The sequence below is a fragment of the Hyalella azteca genome, unplaced genomic scaffold (genome assembly GCF_000764305.2).
Source record: "Hyalella azteca isolate HAZT.00-mixed unplaced genomic scaffold, Hazt_2.0.2 contig7928, whole genome shotgun sequence".
Taxonomy (NCBI): domain Eukaryota; kingdom Metazoa; phylum Arthropoda; class Malacostraca; order Amphipoda; family Hyalellidae; genus Hyalella; species Hyalella azteca.
In genome coordinates this window covers 13,019-25,508 of record NW_025938037.1, presented here as the reverse complement: position 1 = coordinate 25,508, position 12,490 = coordinate 13,019, and the positions used below count along the sequence as shown (strand labels likewise).

Below are 12,490 nucleotides of genomic sequence, written 5' to 3'. Positions count from 1 at the left end.
GTGAGTGTCATCCAGAGACGTGAGTGTCATCCAGAGACGTGAGTGTATCATCCAGAGACGTGAGTGTCATCCAGAGACGTGAGTGTATCATCCAGAGACGTGAGTGTCATCCAGCGACGTGAGTCAATTATAAACGTATGGAAATGTTTGAAAATGGCGAGATCATTTAAGAAAAAACATGAGCTTATTGATGAAATCTTTTAATTAGTCATGAAATTTTTTACCGCAAAACTTTCATTTTTTTGTGCAAGTGATGGAAATTAATTATATTAATCTCCCTATTATTGCCGAAAATCTATTAGTTTCAAGTTTCAAATCTTGGGATGAGTCATTAAATGCTTCCTAGCGGTATGAAGAATCATGAACAATGTTCATAATTGTACAAATATTCTATATCTTGAACATGTATTCTATATTTCAACCGTAACCTTCATCGCTGTCCTCACCATTAACTCGGTTATTAATCAGATTTAAAAAGACACTATGCATTGTGTATAAGGTCCTACGGAAAAGTTAAAATGTTTAAACGTCATAATATTTTACTTCTACCAATACTAACTGTGTGACTTGAGTAACTGTGTTACACACTACTGTGATAGTAGTGTACAACACTAACTGTGTGACACCAATATTAACTGTGTGACTCGAAATGTCAATATATGTACTCAAAATTTTACTTTTACCAATACTAACTGTGTGACATTCTTATCCTAGGATTCGCATGGTATTCCATCTTAACTTTTATACATTATTGAGTAATCAAGTTAACCTCGTTTCACTGATCGGACAAAAGGGTATTACTTTTACCAATACTAACTGTGTGACATTCTTATCCTTGTATTCGCATGGTATTCCATCCTGACTTTTATACGCTATTGAGTAAACAAGTTAACCTAGTTTCAATCATTGGACACAAGGTCATTGGACAAAAAGGTAACTCACCTAACCCTCTCCCCCTCCAGGACCTGCCGTACTATGCACGACGCCTCCACCTCGGTGCTGGCGGCCGTACGTCCGCAGTGTCGGCGCGACAGGACCCCGCGTTGCTGCAGAAGGCGGTGGCCCTCAACACGGGGAGTCTGGAGCGGGGCAGCGCCATGGGGGCTGGAGTGAGGAGACTGCGAAGTAGCCTCTTGGAGGAGGCCAGGACGGCCGGTGCTGCTGGGGCTCCTCATCCATCACCCAACAAAGGCTTGCCGGCACTCTCCTTGCTGGACATCAATCCTGCTGGTGGGTGAACCGAGTGAACCAAGTAAATCAAGTGAATCAAGTGAACCAAGTGAACTTGGTTCACTTGGTAGTGGCTGAGCAAAGGTCATTTTTGAGTGACTTGCTTATGACGCAAAAATTTCCAGATTTCCAGAAAATTTCCAGATTTCCAGAAAATTTCCAGATTTCCAGAAAATTTCCAGAATTTTTGAGAAAATAGCCAGAAAATTTTCGTATATGCCTTTCCATAGTTTATACGAACCAATTTCAAGTGCTCTCCTGCCAAGAATATTCATTACAAATGTTCATGTTCCTGTTTAATTTTGTGTTCGCAGAGTTTTTGAAGTACAAGGTTGGCGTGGGCAGCATAGGAGGCGTGACCGAAGGAGTCTCGGGCATCCTGTGGGTGCACCTGCTCGCAGGGCGCGGGCTTAAGGCGGCGGGTCGGGCCGAGTTCCGGGACCTGTACTGCGTGCTGGAGTGTGACCGAGTGCACAAGGCCCGCACTGTGGTCCGCACCGGGGACCACAACTTTGACTGGGACGAGACCTTTGATTTGGACTTGATAAATAATAAGGAATTGGACTTTTTGATTTACTCTTGGGACCCTCAGTTCCGCCACAAGCTGTGCTACAAAGGCTCCGTGCACCTCGTCTCACTACTGAAGGAGGCGCCCCTGCATCAGCTCGCCCTTAAAGTCGAGCCTCGGGGCACGCTCTACCTGAAGCTCAGCTACACGCCCCCCGTCACCGCCTTCATCAGGTCTCCCAAGCTCAGAAAAGTGAGCTCGCATAGTGTTATTATTAAACGTTACACAAGAATAAAATACATATATTATGTTCTTCGAAAACTAATATGAACTAATAATTAATGCGGTTCAAACAAAGTGTGCGTCCAGCTTAATTATGATATTAATTCAAGATTAAAAGTTTTTAAAAATATCTGAAGGTAGTGAATTTTGCATAATACATTCATTTTCAAATTAAATATTTTCATAAAGAATTCATTTCCTGTCTAAGAAATTATTTAATTTAGTCGCTATAAAGTGCCTTGCTGACCTGTTTCCCCGCCGAAATGAATAATTTTACCGTTGTAAAGAGCCTTGTTGACCTACTTATCCGCTGAAATTTTTAATTTTCCCGCTGAAAAAAGTCTTCTCGTGCTTGACGTACCCCGTAGAGCGCCGTGTTTGGCGTAGACCTGGACACGGTCTCGCAGCGGGAGTCAGGAGGCTCGGCCGTGCCCCTTGTGATCGCGCGCTGCGTCGCGGAGGTCGAGCGCCGGGGGCTGGACATCATAGGACTCTACCGACTGTGTGGCTCTGCTACCAAGAAGCGCCTTCTTAGGGACGCCTTCGAGAGGAACCCGCGGCTGGTCGACCTCAGCGCTGATAACGTGCCTGATATCAACGTTATCACTGGTGGGGGATGAGGCTACAATTTCAAGCTGTAACAGCAAAATATTTTTTTGTTTAATTAACAGTTGATTTGGTATTATATGCCAGTGCAGAAGCAATTATTTTTTCATAATGTTATACCACAATATTATTTAACAATTTAATGGCAAGGCAAATTCCATGGGGCACTAAAAGCGATACCAAAAAATCTTCTGAGGAAGCTTCCTGGAATTAATGGTACAAAGCGGCAATTTTTTGATAAATATGCAGAAGAGTTTTTTTGTATCGTCCTCAGGTTAATTTAGCTCACTGGTCTGCGTGTACTACTTTGATTTACATCTTTTAATACAAGACGGGTTAATCGTAACCCTAACCGTTAATTTGCACGTCGTTAGAACAGTTTCATATACATCATTGCAGTTGTTGTTCGCTCTAGAAACTCGTTATACATCTCTCGCAAAATTGGACCTAAATTTTGGCGTGAATGAATGTATTTTGAGTATATGTGAGATAGTAAGAAAAAAAATTAATTTGATTGTCATTCGGATATATTGAGCTCCTTGTTTAGTAATATGTAAACTGCGAAAACTCGAAAAAGAATGAGGCTATTTCGGATAATGTATTTTGCCAGAAAAAAATTGGAGAGAGACAAATTAACTATTACGCTGTGATAGTAAAAATCTTCGACGGGAAAACTCCTTCTATTCTCTCCACCCAAATATTTTTTTCTATGACTCATAACATCACTACATAAGAATATTCATCCGTATTTATTAGAATATTTATTAATAATATCCGTATTTATGCGAATGTTTACAACTTTCAACAGGTATCCTAAAGGACTACCTACGAGAGCTGCCTGAGCCGCTGTTCACCAAGTGTCTCTACCAGATGTTGGTGGACGCCCTCACCGTCATGCTTCCTGACGATCCTGAGGGCAACGCCAAGCTCATGTTCTCCATCCTCGACTGCCTTCCTAAGATCAATAAGGTGGGACCCTACAAACTCAGGAAAACGAGTGAGACTTTGTCCAAATACCTATGAAATTTTGGCCTCTTTGCGGGTCATCCGGATCCAGTTTGGCCAGGACGTATCAGTGCTTCCTTCACTCTTTGCTCGAGCTGTCGGTAAAAAAGTGCGTCAAAATGTAAACAACGAACTATTACTTTTTTGAGTGAAGAAGACACTTGTCAGTCGCTCAATACAAATGCAGTCCTAATGTACTTCTGAGTAAACCAAAATTTGTAAATAGTATTTTATATATTCATTATTTATTTTGAAAGTTTTTGGGCGTTTAAACGGAAGCAGGAGGCGCTAAAAAACTTAGTTAATGAGGTTGGAGTAAAATTCAATATTTTTAAAATTTAATTTTTTTGAATGGAGAAGACTCGGTTTTTATATTTTTTTAATATAAAAATTTTAATTTCCTCCGTCTGCATTCAAATGGGAAATCCATCTTAAATGAGGGTTTGATCTCGACTTTATTAAGAACGAGAACAAGTCTCTGAGCACGTTGTTATTGCTCATGGTTCCTCCCTTAGATCATGCAGTTTGCTCATGGTCCATCCCTCAGATCACGCTGTTCCTGCTCATGGACCACCTACGGCTCGTGTCGAGTCAGTCTGAGCGTAACAAGATGACGACTCAGAACCTGGCCATCTGCTTCGGTCCAGTCCTAATGCTGCAGAGTGAGCCGGAAACTATCATGGACTTCCATCAACCCATCAGCATTCTCAAGTTCTTGCTCGACTTGTGGCCATCTAAGTCCGGTGAGAACAACTAGGTTTACCTCTAACTTTATCCTGGGACTTTTAGATGGAGGACTTTTTATGTGGAAATGAATTCATTCACCAACCTCGTCAAATTATCTCTTCATTAAGTTTTCATTCACATCTTGAGGGGTCGCTCAAGTGTGGACATGTGACTGGCAAGTCGAAAACACATACTAATGATACTTTGTATGAAAAGGACGCCAATCAACAGTCTCCTTACATGAAGTGGGACGTCTCTTCTTCTCTCTTCTCACGTCCCTTCATCTCGCTCCTCACGTCTCTTCTTTTCTCTCTTCATGTCTTTTCTTCTTCTCGCTCCTCACATCTGTTCTCTCAGACAGCTCGGGCAGCGGAAGCAGCGAGTGCTCGGAATGTTGGCTTGCCCCCCAAGCCGCCACCCCCGCTTCTCCCCCGCAACAACCAGCCCCCGCCCCTCCCCACGACCGTTGCCTCCCCAACATCATCCCCCGGGGGGTTGGCGTCTTCCAGCCAAGGGGGAGCTCGCCGCAAGCCCCCCGCCCCCCGATCCCAGCTCAGCAAGGTAAGAATCTTTGGCCCAGAAGACCAGAAGGTCCGGAGGCCGTATAATCTAAAATAGTTTAGAGTTCGTAGCGCCATCACCCAATCACTGACGGCTTCTCAAGCTAAGTTCACCAATCATGGACGAAAGATCAAATATGATGTATTGTCCCACTAGCTACACCACGTGAGCTTGGTGGTAATGTTAGCAAGACGTTTTGGCTAAATTACGTGAGCTGCTGGTAATGTTGCCTAGCCTCTTTTGTCACACCACGTGAGCTTGGTGATAACATTAAGGCAATTCGCCATACCTTTCAGGTGGCGCCGAATACCGGGGGCGGATCGGGGAGCTCGACCCCGCTAAGTCCGCAAGGCTCCGAGAGCGATTCCTCCCCGAATCCGCCTGTTAGCATCCGGGCTAAGTTGCCATCGCAGCAACAGCATCAACAGCCTCCACGAAGTTCCCCTGGCACATCCCAATTCAACGCAATTAATGATGGTTCCAAAAATGTAGTTTCTGGTCGTCAAAATGGTGGTGGTGCGTTAAGTGGTGGTGGTGGTGTAGCTGAGAGTGGTGGTAGGCCTGGGTTTGGTAGAGTTAATTTCGGCGGAAACTCTGATGGTACAGGTGGTACATGTGATAAAAATAGCAGTGGTGGTGGTGGCATAGTTGGAGGAGTCCCACTGCCTGGGATGGTCTCGCAGGCACTCGGACACAGAACTTCATCAGTTACTCCTAGTGGGCCAGACTCGTCTGGTGGCAATACATCGGGCTCTATTACTTCCACTCCGACTTCTTCCATCACGTCCCCTCCTTCTACCATGTCCGCTAACCTGCCTGGAGAAAGCTTCTCTCAGTCTGGAGGTAGTTTCGATACCGACAGTTTCCTGCGAGGTACCTACAGTAGAGTCAATATGGCTGCTGATCACTTCCTCGGTGATGGCTCAGCCGCAGGTGGTTACAATAGAGATGGTCCCAGCTTGCCCAATGAAGGAGGAGCAACGGCTGTACCTGAGAGCTCAACGGCCGCTGTGACGGAGAACCTGGTAGCCATTCCACCAAACTCCTCCATGTCCTCAGCCAGCGGAGGTCCCTTCGCTGCGCCTGTCAGCTCTAGTGGAGGGCCTTTTGGTTCTCTCGGTCTCCACCAAGTCACCAACATTAGCACAAATCCGTTCCTGAACGGTCGACATCTTCTTACAGGAGATGAAGATGAAGATTCTTTACGTTGAGTAAAAGGCTAAGACGTTGACAAAGGCAAAGCAAAGCAAATTTTATTTGAGCTCTTGCAACTCCTGGTGCGAGCATATTTGAATGCATTGACGGAACTTTTCCTTTATGTGTCTCGCTCCAAAATAGGTGCTAGCGCTCCAGATTTGAGAGAAATACATCATTCTTGGTAGAAATTTACTCCATGAAGGAAATATGGCTTACTAGACATTGAAAGTCTAAAAAGATAAAATAGCTCGACTTGGTCATCGGATGCGATGTATATTGTCACGCATAATTCTCAACTCATAGAATTCGTTTATTGGTAATATACGATTGATGATTCTGGATAGAATTCTGATGTCTATGCAGACTCCTCATCAATCTTCGTTCCCTTAGAATTCTATTATACAATCAAAGGTGGAACGAGCAGCTTGAGATCGGCGTCCAGTGTATGCAGCAGCACACAGAGTACTAATGTTGTAATATACGCTGGAATGTTCCTCGTGGAGTATGGGTGTAATTCGAACGCTAATTTGTTTATTGACAGCGTTGAGTGTCAACTCCAACTTTAAGCACTAGCCTATGACAGACTTTTCTGGCAGCCTCTGCATGGACTTTTCAAAACCAACAATAGTGGGTAGTAAACGATTAGTATGTAAGTCAATATCAATGGAGAATTGTCCCGTAAATTTATCTCAGCATTCTGACGCAAAATAATGACTGAGGACTCCTCTGTCCAGTTGTATGTTGCGTAGACGGATCTTGCTGGTCCGCACGAAGCAACCGATTCTCCCTGTAATATTTTTTTGATAAATCATATCTTGGGTTGCTGTATAATGTGGTACTGATAGAAAACCTCCATTTCCCCTTACTGGGGTTGGCTAAATGCCGAATTTGATTTTTTGTAGGCATCCAAGCGGACCTATTATGACTTCTTTAAGAGTTTTCTTACAGTGCGTTCTTAGCCACAGAGAGTATTTAGATCATAGATGTATAAATAACTATACACTACTCAGTAGCCATGTTTGTAGAGTGTAACAAGTATGCATGCTACTGTGTGTCTTGCAGATGAAAGTTCAGAAAGTAATTTGGCAATGAAACCTTATTATAGCTTATTAATTTCAATATCCGCATGATAATAATGACGTATAGTAACTCATGAACCTTTATCCCATCTTTATCTTTATTCTTCTGAGCCAGACGAAGCATATATATTGGTTCAAAGAACTTATACAAGAATTTAAAAGCAGACGATTGCTTTACATTTGGACGAGGACTTGCATGTAAAAGTCTGGCTAGAATTTCTACAGAAGTAGCCAGCAGTTCTGTCTCGTTCTACTGGACTATCCCTTAGTGAGCTTAGTATCAAGTCTTCGAATGAAGTTCTTCAATTGTAAAGTGATTAAAAATGTAAATTTCCCACTATTTAGTAAGCGAGTAGTTTCAAGTTGGGCCCGAGCAACAAACGTACGAGAAATAAGCCATATAGACGCAGATTTCAGGATGTACATTTTGAATACAGTAGAATAAAAAGCAATACCGTCTGGTGAAGTTCACGAGTACTTGGGAATAAATTTACATAAGTTCATAAGCTTGACGTGAAAGTAAAAATTGACTTAGGTTTACTCGTCTGAGATGGCAATGCTCGTGCAGTAGAGGTAATAATGATATGCATAGAGCGAGATTTCTAACAACTAAATATCTTGAATATATTAAGTCAAGCAACGTACGAGGAATTTTTCATGTCTAACTAACATTAGAATATAGAGGAAGTGGTGCTGACTTCAACCTCTATTAGGATCGTTTTGAACGAAAATTTAATAAAAACGTAAAAATTATGGCTGAAAATGAGCTGAGAGTTTCAACGATATGATAGAAGACAGCGCAGAAGTTTCACTGATGCAGGAACAATTTAAGGTAAGAGGTCCAACGCACTTGTCCTCTGTAAAGGTTATCCGAGGGTAAAAGGCCGTAATGCCTTGTGGTGTTTGAGGGCTCCCGGGGATCTGTTCTTAGATCGGACATCTTCTACCTTCGAGGGCCATAATTTTTTTACCTTCGAGGCCATAACCTTCTACCTTCGAGGCCACAATCTTCTCCCTTCGAGGCCAAAATCTTTTACCTTCGAGACCGTAATTTTTTACCTTCGAGGCCATAATTTTTTACCTTCGGGGCCATATTTTGACAGAAAATCTCTGCGGTGTCAATAGCTGGAGGTCGGGCAGTGGATGGTTTCGGATGTCAATCGCTTCTCATTCGCTTGTCGTAAAGACCAGATTTACTGCAAAAATGACGGCTGAGTAATATACGAAGTCTGGGTCTGTGCATTCAATCGCACCAGCGTATTTATAGTAACTGTTAGTAAAGGAAATTGGCACTAATCGCTTCGGCGTGCCCGTTAGTTACGATTTGTTGGTAAGAAAAGCCTATTTTTTTTTGCCCCGACTACCACTGCATCTGGTCTCGAGGAGTTGTGAAGAGCTCTTGATGAGCAATCCTCTAAATCCTCTTTGTTGCAAGGATAAAGTAGCGGTAGATGCTAGTTGACCGACAACTGTGGGTGCACAGAAGAAATTAACTTTAATTGCAGCCAGGATTGTACCTGTCCTGCCCAAGGAATAAATGGACTCCACTTCCTAGGCTATCCCTCCAACGCTCTTCCCACCAACTATTTCTTACTGCCACCACTACCACCACCCGCGCCCAACCACCACCACCACCACCACCGCCACCACCAATGATAACTGATATAAAAGAAACCTAATGAGAATTCTTTGTTATGTGTTCACTCACATTTACTCCGAAATGATGAGCTGATTGCTTGGTTACTACTTTGACAATTGATTTCATAATTTTCTACTTGTATTTAAGAAATCGGGTGGATAATCGAAAGTCCTAGAATAATTTTCCGTGACGGTATACTCATTTAAATATGACTAATTTTGCTCAAATCCTACTTGTGTAACGACTTATTATAAATATCTAGGCTTTAACTTACCAATTACTATACTGCGTAATATATCACATCATTTGTAATATATTTTACGAATTTTGTTTTATTGACAATTGTTTACATGAGTATCCCTACAAATCTGGAAATGACCTCTTACTTCCAAAAACTCCATTTGAATTGTGTTTCCTTCTCACAATATTTTACAATATTCATAATCATTAATTATCCATAAATATTATAGCTAATATTCCTGATTTAATACATGTAGGTTTAACTTATTAATTTTAATTTGTGCAAAGGAATTACCTTGGTTATTCATCAGTCATTAGTAGCGAAGCTAGGATGCTGGAGATGTTGTTGTTGAGATGAGCTTCACTTCATGGCTAAATCTTTTATAAGCAAACACTCGTATCCTCCTAGTACCTGGTTTCGTGTAAACTAAACGTTTTCAAAAGTATTTTTTCATTCACATAATAAATGCATTACCTATTATACGAGACAATGATAACGAGACCAGTATTCACATATATAACTTTGTGACAAATGAGAGATATGTCTTTTTAATTACTGAACCATTATTTGTTATCTCCTATACAACCCATTTCACATTACTTCTGATCGAAGTCAAACGTTAATACATGATCGTATCAGCAACACGATTGCAATTTAAACATATTTTATAATTTAGTTCTCATTTAATCCGAGGACAGATTGCTCGTCTTGAAGTTTCCGTCTACAAAGCACAGTCACTGCCAATCATGTCACAATCATGTCGCTATCATGTTGCAATCATGTTGCACACATGTTGCAATCATGTTGCACTCATGTTGCACACATGTTTCAATCATGTTGCACTCATGTTGAACTCATGTTGCAATCATGTTGCACTCATGTTGTACACATGTTTCAATCATGTTGCACTCATGTTTCAATCATGTTGCACTCATGTTGCACACATGTTTCACTCATGTTGCACTCATGTTGCAACCATGTCTATGCCGGGGGTCGCGTGCTGCGGGAACATGCGTTCGTTATAGGATATAGTGTTCGTAGGAGTGAAGGGTCTGTAGGAATCTCAGCGTAGATTAGATAATAACCACTAAGACAGAACTTAAAATAGTCATATTTCTTATCATCCTTCTATTTCTTTTTTGCGGCTCGATAAAAATATGATATCAAAAGTACATGACGATATTAAAACCAATCATATATCTATAAGCTAATCGTAATTCTAACTTAATTTATAATTCTCGTTTCTTTTTCATTCTTTTCCATACGCCAAGCCAAGAAGATTCGTCTTCTGCCATCAATGCTGATAAAGATGAATTTGCAGTAAATTGGGGTGGACAGTCATAATAATTGACTAATAAGCATCTCAAAAATGTCAACAGCTCATTTTCTTTAGTTTCCTCAGTGCCTGCAGCTTTCATTTGCGAGAGTTACTCACGTCATCATCAGCAACAACAATGATCTCTCTGTTCTTTACATAACTTTTTTGTAGAAAAACATCATAAAAACGTCTCACTTTATTAACAAAAGAAACTGACCATTTTTCGGTTTCCAACAGTTTCTCAATTTTAACGCTAAGACCAATCTAAACTGGCATTAAAATGGTCTCAATCTTAGCTATGAGACCTTGTGAAGTCCCAGGTTATAGTTATTCGAAAATTGTTGATTCACGGAAGCAACGAATCCTATAAGGTTAACTCTAAATCGTCATAGCCCATCATGGCTTAGCGGCCTGTAACTAATTAATAATTATTATCCCCCAACTTGATGAACATGCGTGTATTACAGTAAATCAGAAGCATGTAATGCTCCCATGTTATATTAATGACGTAACTGGTGTAATCAACATGTAATGTTAAAAATGATAAGAATTTATGTGTAGGTGTATCATTAGGCTCAGGGTGGCTCCACATTCTATATACAGCACCGTTCAGTGTCATGAGACACTGTATTAAATTATAAGTCGATGTCGGTACTCACTGCAGAAACCTGTAGATTCTATTGTAGATGTGTGAATTGTGTGAGACTTGTATGAGACTTCTTCTTCAGAAGGAGGTCGCTCCGATCTGATTGCCTTTCTACTCATTTCCAGCGTTAATATCATTTTTTTTTATTTAATGACGAAACCTCGTACGCGTCATTATATTATCGTGATCTTCCGTTGGTCTTCTACTCAGAAATGTGTGTTGAAATCATTACAAGTTGATCATGTAAGGAATACGTGATCATGTAATGTTTATTTCACTCTTCTAGAAATTAGTTTCTGCAATATTACCCCTAGAAGAGAGGTAAGCAATACCGACGGACGCTACGTCGCATATTGTAGTCTAAAGAATATAAGATAGGGTGTGGATTGTTGTACGGGTTCTTGTATATAATGTCTATATGATTTCGTCGTCCTTGCATTTACGTTAGGTAATACTCCTGTTTTATTATGGTATGGCGGCTGCAATACTTGCGGAAATAACTATTGTAACGTTAAAGTTTAATTATAACGTTCATTGGTTGCACTTCGAGGAACTGTGCAAAAAATGGGAGTGTTAGCGAGCACATATCATGAGGTTGTGTACGACGTAGGTTTAGGAGGGATCTTCTTACATCTGCTGGAAGTGATACGACAAATTTGAGAGATTATCTTTAGAGTAAAGTCAATTAAAGGAACGATCCCTAAGTCTTACGAAGGAGAGCAGTACCGAACGTTGTGGGTTGGTACTCACTGTACCATAAGTGTTCGAAGTGGTAGCTTGTATAAGCTGAACATCGACCATCGGGTGGTCTAAATGGGCGAATAATGTTCATCTCTTCTGGGATTTTTCTTTTATACTCGACACATGAAAAAACAACGCATAAAATTTCTAATAATTATATGAAATAGAAATACGAATCATTTCCAAATATCATAATTCGCGATTAATACTCTCGATAGTCTGGCAGTTAGTGGTAGGTATAATAATTTTAGTGATATGAGTTATGCGTTTAATTCCAATTAGTCTCTTGCAGTGGTCTGCCGAATATTTTCTACGTGGTTCATTAATTGTCTATATCAAAAATTGGCCTTCCTAGTAATTCTATCCAATATCTTAGGGCGTTCACCTGGATATTTTGATTGGTTCCTGGAGAAAAATTCAAATGAATACTTTAATGCTTCAGTAACAAATTTTTGCTGTCATGACTTAGACAAGACTAAAAACCAAAACTTATGCATGACTTACTGCCACGACTTGGACAAGACTTATAATCGTGACTGATGAATGACTAACTCCCATATTTGTAGATACTTGAATGACTTGATCATAATTCCATGCCATTTTGAAGCTTTACAAGTTCAGGTGAATCTCTATTATAAGTTTCCCCAGTTCCCTTGGTTATCGTCGCACCTATAAACGCGTCTTCATCCTCAACATCTGACCCGTGAGAAC

At 40.9% G+C, this 12,490-nt stretch overlaps 1 protein-coding gene across 1 annotated transcript in view; it reads left to right on the top strand.

Moving 5' to 3' along the window:
• The window catches only part of LOC125178213 (rho GTPase-activating protein 100F-like), a 20,887-nt gene extending 12,584 nt beyond the window's left edge, over positions 1-8,303 (top strand). The window contains exons 6-13 of the mRNA XM_047881420.1: positions 16-19; positions 963-1,230; positions 1,545-1,990; positions 2,389-2,629; positions 3,435-3,595; positions 4,179-4,374; positions 4,719-4,918; positions 5,215-8,303. Coding sequence (XP_047737376.1) covers positions 16-19; positions 963-1,230; positions 1,545-1,990; positions 2,389-2,629; positions 3,435-3,595; positions 4,179-4,374; positions 4,719-4,918; positions 5,215-6,129 — 2,431 coding nt within the window. The 3' untranslated portion in view covers positions 6,130-8,303. The remainder of the gene's footprint in view (positions 1-15; positions 20-962; positions 1,231-1,544; positions 1,991-2,388; positions 2,630-3,434; positions 3,596-4,178; positions 4,375-4,718; positions 4,919-5,214) is intronic.
• The last annotated feature ends 4,187 nt before the right edge of the window (positions 8,304-12,490 follow it).